Source organism: Typopeltis vanoorti, chromosome 14 (genome assembly GCF_054136105.1).
Source record: "Typopeltis vanoorti isolate ZY-2024b chromosome 14, IOZ_Tvanoo_1.0, whole genome shotgun sequence".
NCBI classification, from domain to species: Eukaryota; Metazoa; Arthropoda; class Arachnida; order Uropygi; family Thelyphonidae; genus Typopeltis; species Typopeltis vanoorti.
Window position 1 is genome coordinate 119329602 of NC_143562.1, and position 8492 is coordinate 119338093.

An 8492-nucleotide genomic window follows, 5' to 3' on the forward strand; every position below is an offset into this window, starting at 1 on the left:
GCTAGCCAGATATTTTATAGAAACATGTGTTAGACATAATGAAATATTAAAAAAAAAAGTTTAACACATGTAAAGGAAATTAGAATTTATTTACAATAAACATATTAATATTTAAATGTTATAACCAATTCTTTTGCTCTCGCTCCCTGAATGATGTGCATGTTACAGTAAGCAAAATATAAAGGAGTGATAAATAAATTCTAATTTATTTCACATGAGTTAAACTGTTTTTAAAAATATATCATTATGTAACCAAGAGCATTTGACAAACTGGTTACCAGAAACTATATACATTTGAGGCTAGATACACAGTATTATTGATAACATCTGTCTATATTCGTGATCATTAGAATACATCAGTTATTACAAATATGCATTTATTTTTCTTTCAACTAAGACACATGATTCAAATTTACTTCAACATCATTTAATTTCAGAACACAATTCCTAATTCTTTTTTTATGATATGTAATCTGAAAATATAGATTTTATACTAGCAGGTTAGCTGCTGGTGACTATAAGGAAGTCATTTTGCCTCTTTGCAAGGGGCCTTGATAAAACCATACCTGGACTGCTGCATACAGATGTGGTCTCCTGGGTTCCAAGAGAATAAAGAAGCTGTGAAAAGGGTATAAAGAAGAGTTACAAAGATTATATTGGGATTATAGAATTTAGATTATGCGCATGTGGACTATAAATTCTGGTTAACAGGAGAAATAAGGGTGATATGATAGAGATCTACAAACTTCTGAATGGATGTTAGAGAATATCATCTGATGAAATTTCTCATTATATGAAAGGTGGAGAGAGAGAACATAAGATTGTGTGCAGTTAAGGTGGAATAGTTTGCCTGTTGAAGTCATGAGTGTGTCTAGTATGAATGAGTTTAAAGGAAGGTATGACAGCTGGTTTGAATGATGTATAGCCTCCCTCGATGAGTGTTGAATACCTGGAGATCTCGGATAATAATAATATCTTGCATGAATCTGTAGAATCTCTCTCTCTCCATTTGCTTCTGGTACTACACTGCAGATCATAATCTACAATATATATATATATATATATATATATATATGAGGAATTGTTGAATGTTGAATATCATATATATATGAGGAATTGTTGAATGTTGTCCCTCACATATACCTGGAAAGGTTGGTTGGTGTAATTACCAACCAACCTTTCAATTTTTATCTGTTTTATTGTGTTTTTTCTTAGAATTATTAGTGCTTTATAGTATATTACTATAAAGTTGCGAATGCATCTAACAAATATATTAGGAAACATACCATACACAATGAAAACACAACCGTGTTTCCATTGTGTATGGTATGTTTCCTAAATGAGCCTCCATAGCTTAGTCAGTATAGATGAAGCCCTTTGGTTGGAGGTGAATATGCCTGATCACATATCACCATCTGATTGGTCATCTGGAAGTCCAATCTGAATCTGTTGGACTTAAATAAATTGTGGTTGGAGCTTGACAGAGTAGCCTGCAAGAAACAACACCCCAGCATGACCATCCTGAAAGTGGATTTAAAGGGAGTAGTGGCAGCATTTCCATTAGATGTTATGCATACTACCATCAATATGTGGCCGCAGAGAATTTGGGCATGCATGAAGGCAAAAAAGGAGACATTCTGAACACTGAGTGCTGCTATATGCACATTATACCTGTAGTTTGTATGTGCTGAAAGCTGTAAATGATTTACTGATAGATTAAAGGTTTATGCAGTGTTCGAGTTGTAACGGTATTTATGGCTAGATTACATATATCAAAGTCCATTACATCGATGCCATAATTTGTAGTGATGTACTTCAATTTTAGCAAGGTGTCCCCTAAATTTAAGTCCTTGTCTGCAATCACTTTCAGATCCCTAATGCAAGATATTCCACCTTTTGTTAGATATTCTTATCACTGTATATTCTACATCCCATCATTTTAAAACTTTACAATGCTGAACTAGCAACTCCATCCACCAGACCTCTTATTCATTCGAATCCTATTGTAAACCCATATACTCTACTCCTCACAGAAGTATATTACAGATCTCTCCATTCTTATATCATCTGCAAACAACTGCATATCTCTTCCCTGTCTGAGTTTCTCTCAACGCTATACAAGTTAAACAGCAATAGTTCCAAAACAGAATGCCTGGAGAAAAAATGCTATCCTATTGGAATAAGAGTATGGTTGGCAAGACATCGTAGATTTTTTGCTCAGAGAATGATGAATGGGTGAGATGAATTGCCAGAACCTTTGTAAGTACCTTGTCAGTGAATGTATTCAACAAGAATTAGTGTGAGACTAATTATGATGATTTTCAGACTACATGGAGATGCCATTGCAATAATAATAATAATAAGCACCTCTGAATCTAAGACTGAAAATCACTGCACCATAGCAATGGGCCACTAATGGGCAGGCAATGCACAATATATAGCTTCTCCCTGTAAAATGCCAACCCTGACTTCTTATAGTGTGGCCTGTTCCATAAGAAAGGGTACCCAATGACCATTCCTCTGCAAAAAGAATACCTTCTTGGTTGAAGAAAATGCAAATAGACCTTAGGTGGTAGATGACCTTCACAACCCAGTGAAACACACCAACTCTGCTTATTACAAGCATGAAATGGCAAATGCCATGTTTGGTCACCGGAGCAGGAGTTTGGGTTTCTTTTCTTACCTCTCACCACTATGCAGTGTGAATGATTTCTTTCAAGGGTACTCCAAACATACTTATTATTATTATTATTACATGACACCTCCAAAGAATCCAAAAACTCATTGAGGGAGGGCACCCACTCCACAACTTTCCATCTCTGCCACACAAATCCATCATCTACACCAATGCCATCTACTGCCCACCACCACTAGTATTTTCAGAGAAAATCACAAACATCCATGCCCATGGTGGGATTTGAACCCACAGCCTTTTTGCTGGAGAGCAGATACACACGCTAACCACTCGGCCAACCAGGTGGGCAATACAAATGAGTTAGAAACCTAACTTCCATTTTGCAGATACAGCAGTAAAATGGTGTTGAAAGTTGGTCTCTTGGTAGTCCATAGATCCAAATCTGTCAATAATAAGTCAGAAGGCTTTAAGGTCACCTCCCTGCATAATCCCTCTACCAGGTCATACTTGAAGAGGGAGTCAGAGAAGTGGCATGTAATCGGTACTTCTGATGTTACAATATGGCAAAGAGACTGTGCTCTCTATATCAGTGTCATGTCCCAGAATCTATCTCTTCTCAATGCATGTCCCTATTCTCTAATTTCTACTCAATAAGAAAATATACAACAAACAATGATAGTTAGTATCTCTGAGATCAAAATAAATCTCCCTCCAAACTAACTTCAACAAAAATGAAAATCAAACTAAATATATGAAACCCTAAATATATGAAATCTGTGGCATATATGCCAACATTTATCATGTACACCATCACTTACAAATATCTAAATCCAGATCTATTCTTGACAGACACCCTTACTCATTGCTGTTATAACCACCTCAGTGCACACTCACTGTCCAAATTGCACTCTGTATGATTCCTTCCATCACAAGGATGACACCTTTGTGAAATCTGGAATTTGTTGCAGGAGAATGTGAAATTTAGAGTCCTCTACTCCTGACATAACAAGGGTGATACCTCAGAAACTTCTACCCATCCTTTTCATGGTCAGATTACTCCTTCAGCTCTTCTGATCTAAACACCCGTTCTGAGGGAAGTCTGGAATTATCCTCACTGATGTGAAGGCTTTCATTCTCCATTCCATCCAAAATTCCCACCCACTTACCAAGCCATGGTTTAACAAAAGGTGTACCAATGTAGTCAAATAAAAAAAAATAAAAAAAATGCTGCATACAAAGATGGCTTGCAACAAGAAAATTTCGATGTATTCTCGGCCTATGGTGAAGAATCAGCAAATACAAATCTTTGTAAACACCAACAGAAAAAAACTTGATGATTTCTATCTAAATGGAAATCATGTCTTCTGATCCTTTGAAAAGGCCATTGGACACAACTTCTGCTCAACTGTTTCCATTCTCTCTCTCTTTTTCATACAGATGATATCACTGTTACAACACTTAAAGATAAAGTTGATCTCCTGGCATTGTCCTTCTCCTCCAACTCCTAAAAAGATGACCAAAGAAACTTGCCATCCATTATACCAGAAACAGAGCACCATATACCTGTTGTGCTTTTTCAGAAAAAAGACATCAGAAGAATACCAAATAACTTAAGCACTAAAAAGTCATCCATTCCTAATGGCATCTCTCTCCAAATGTACTCAAACACTGTGCTCCAGAACTAATGTGTTGTATGTCATCTATAATTTTCAAATATACAGAAGCAAGCATATCTTAGATAACATCATCCACCACTGGATACATGGAAAAATTTGGACAAACACATGCTGCTGCTCTTGACACTTCCAGAGAATGTAATCAAGTCTGGCAACAAGGCCTATTTAATAAATTGCCAACATATGGTCTGCCTGCCACCCTATGTAACTGGGCAAGCAGCATTCTCTCTGGTCATTCATGTCATAGTAGATGGCTCTTCTTTTAGATCTTTTCCACCAGTGCAGGAGTGCCTCAGGCATATCACCTACCCTCTTTCTCCTATACATAAATAGCTCACTCACATTCCTATCAACAGCTTTGCAAATGACATTACACTACATTCAACAAGCCATGCAGCACTGATACATCCCATACTTCAAGATCTGAACCCATGCCTTAAAACACTGATCTCCATACCATTCTTCAATGGGGAGAGGCTAACCTGCTCATCTTCAGTATCATCAAAATGCTGTCTTGTTTTTTTTTTTTTATTTTCCTCCCCTCGTAAAAGAGATCTCAGCTCACAACTTCAGTAGTACACACAATCACCAGATAGGATCAGATCTTGCACCTGGAATTGAAAATTCTTCCAGTCCCTCCTGACATAAACATCATGTCAATAGCTTCTTCAGCCTCTAAAAAAAACAAGGTATCTTTCAACTTAACATGCTCAACTCATCCTGCTCTGAACTAATTATAAATCCCAAATCCACCTATCCTTACAATACTATTTGCATGTTTGGAATGATGAACTGGCAACTATCATTCCTCCACTTTATTTTCACCTGTTAAAACAATTACAGGTGTACTATTTTTAGTATTACTATAATTACATGACACCTCCAAGGAGTCCTAGGCTCACTGTGGAGGTACAACAGTACTTTATTTATTCGTGGGGTTTCCCCCTTCCTCAACTGTACCTTAAGACTGGTTGAGCCCTTGTAAGGAGAGATTAAGTATGTATTTTATGACAGTAGATCTGTGTGTTAATGGGCTGGTTTGCTTGTTCTGAGGGACCCAAGTTTCCAGGTGAAAAAAAAAAAACACTACCTCTGTATGAGCAGCTAACTCGTCCTCAGTTGAAAGAGACCAGATAAAGGTTCCTCGCATCACGGACGGGAATCAAACCCAGGTCTTTCTGACCAAAGGACTTCGTCTATACCAACTTAGCTACAGAGGCTCTAACAACAGTACTACCATCAACACACACACACACATATCACCAATATTTTTTTGTCTGTAAACAGCATGTTCCAATGGCTGATTTACCTGTAAGCAGAATGAAAACCCAGAGTTTCTGGGAGGAAAAACCCTGTTACTTCAGTATGAGATTGGCTAACTCACCTTCAACTGATAAAGCCCATATAAAGCTTCCCCTCTCACACTGAGATTCGAAACTCAAGTGTTTTCCAATCAACAGGCACAATGCCCCATCATTTTTTCAGTTGTAATACGGAGATGTTTAATAGTATAGTTAATAGTGTACAGGTGATTTGCCTAAGTCATCTATGCAGGAGTAAGAGGAGAAGACTGATGCCAGGAAGCAGTTTTAACTATAGGTGCTATAATAGTGATAATGTGTGGATGAGAGAGAGAGAGGTGGAAGCAATTGATGGCCTTTGTTTCATATTCAGCTTATGCTTCAGCATAGGTGGAGTATGAAGTTGTTTTCATTTATTAATATATATATATATATATATATATATATTATATTATACTATACACACACACATTCTGCTACTTTCGTAAAGCAATAGGTACTGGTACTCATTCTTTGCTTGCAGGAAATGTTAAAAACTAAAAAGGTGCTAGTATGCTATACCACTGCATACAATCCCAAAAAAAGGACTGTATGTATGTATACACATACGAGTATGTATGTATTTATTCATATTCATATATATATATATATACAGGGTGTTCGGGATAAATTTGACATATTTATAATTAATTATATTTTTCCGTAAGTTACATGTATTAACACACACTTCTCTTCATTTAAAAGTTTGGACCCTTCTTCATTCATATACAAGATGTCAGAAAGGATGGATAGCTGGAACCCACCTGAATCATGGAAGAGAATAACTTGTATCATGATGATTCGTGCCCGCCATCAAAATAAGGATATTACGACTGCTGCCCAATGCTCCCTGAATACAGTAAAAACAATCAGGCATGAACTATAGAGACTTGCAATGGTGACTACGAGGATGTAGCAAGAAGAAAGATCCCTAGCAGAAGATCTGATTGCGTTCGTACAGCAGAATTCCTCGCAAATCTGCAGGAACAGGTGTTGAAGAACCCTGGCATTGGAATTCGGGCTTTGTTCGTGGAGTTGCTAACTGTAGTCAAGCCCTGGATAACAAGGGTAGCCAATGGTAGGCCGTATGTATGGCAGCAGGATTCGGCCCCTTGCCACACCTCTGGGAAAAGTCAAAAATGGTTGTCTGAAAATTTCTACGACTTCACCAGTCCAAATGTTTGGCCTCCAAACTCCCCAGACCTTAACCCCATGGATTATTTTGTATGGGGCGCAGTTGAAAAAGACACCAATCGCACTTCCAGTAATACAAAAGCCCAGTTAATGGATAAAATTAAAACAGTTTTTGCGGCCCTTCCCAGGGAGACTGTAGCATCAGCTTGTTCGAGGTTCCGAAGCAGAATTGAAGCTGTGATCGATGCTAATGGTGGTTATTTTGAGTAAATCTTGTTGATAGTATTGTAATTAACTCTGCCTGTAATGTTTTTTTGTCAATTCATTAAATTTAATAGATACAAAGAAGATTTTCTTTTTCCTTACGAAACTGTCAAATTTATCCCGAACACCCTGTATATATATATTAAAGATACCAAGCAATTTTAATATATATATATATATATATATATATATATATATATATAATATATATACAAAACAGAAAACTCCATCTCTGCTGTAAAGCACTTCCCAAGATTCCTCACATCTAAGGGGGGGGGGGGACTCAAATCTGCAGTACCAGAGGGATCATCATTATGAACCAGGCTATGGAGGCTCAAAAAATCAGGTGGATGTCATCAGAATCAATATATATATATATATATATATATATATATATATATATATATATATATCCCAGGCTAAGCTCACTGCATTAAAATGGTAAGCTTATCCTGGAATAGCTGAGCAAGTCAAGGGATCCTACCAACTGCCATTGCTAATTCACCTGAATTGGTCCATCACACGACTCACGGTTTTCCTATGAATCCGACTTCCTATAATCTTACGTACAGCAAAATACTGAAATTCAATTACAATGAACTGCTACAAGTTATACCCACAAAAAATCAAATTGCTGCATCCAGTTCTCTGGTTCATGAAAAGACGCTGATAGAGATAATTGGGAAGGCAACTCAGCAGTCAAGGTCGTATACCACATTTAATTAAACAATGTTTCCTGTTTGCAGATGCGTGCAGAGGGGACCATTTCAAAAACTTGTAAATAAAACTCAGATATTTTCTTTACCTTTGCGTGTATTCTATAGGATTTCAGATTTCGCCAGAAAGTTTCTCTCTCCGAAAGTGTTGTAAGTTTATGAATGAGACCATATCGAAATATACACATGTAGTTCTTACCATTATCGTTTCCGAGGGTGATGTTAACATATCGTAAGAAATTAAATATGCATTAATGTTAATATCTGGTGTCAGAGAATTCAGTGATTTGCTTTGTATCACTACATTATCATCTGCACCGCTAACACATGTTGCATCACTATGCGTAAAAAAGTCCATTAAAGCCATTATTAGAGTACTTTTTCCTGAAGCTGGAATACCGGAAAAAGCAACGATACAAGTTCGCTGCATTTTTTTCTTTTAAATTGATAATATAGACGGAAAATACTTAACTAAAAAAACTCTAGATTATATAAAAGATTGTTATTAAGGGCACAATAGCGTCTGTTTTCTTCTAACCAACATTTTCATTTTAACTTGTCCCTTTTCAAAAAAAAAAAAAAAAAATTCAAAAAGAGTTGCTATCACGCCATTCATGTAAACATAAAACAGAGCGCTAAACGTACACATCCATGGACGACCATTCAGTAGAATATAATTCCCTCCATCTGAAAATGAATATTTCAATATCCCTATAATTTATATTTA

General features: G+C 36.7%; 1 protein-coding gene across 2 annotated transcripts in view; it reads right to left on the bottom strand.

The window, feature by feature from the left end:
* Pstk (Phosphoseryl tRNA kinase) overlaps nt 1-8267 on the bottom strand; it is a 153071-nt gene extending 144804 nt beyond the window's left edge. The window contains exon 1 of one of the 2 annotated variants that reach the window (XM_090403406.1): nt 7965-8267. In XM_090403406.1, coding sequence (XP_090259532.1) covers nt 7965-8195 — 231 coding nt within the window. In that variant the 5' untranslated portion in view covers nt 8196-8267. Of the gene's footprint in view, nt 1-7854 lie in introns of both variants that reach the window. The other variant, XM_090403407.1, reaches the window with a different exon arrangement.
* Nucleotides 8268-8492: the final 225 nt, after the last annotated feature.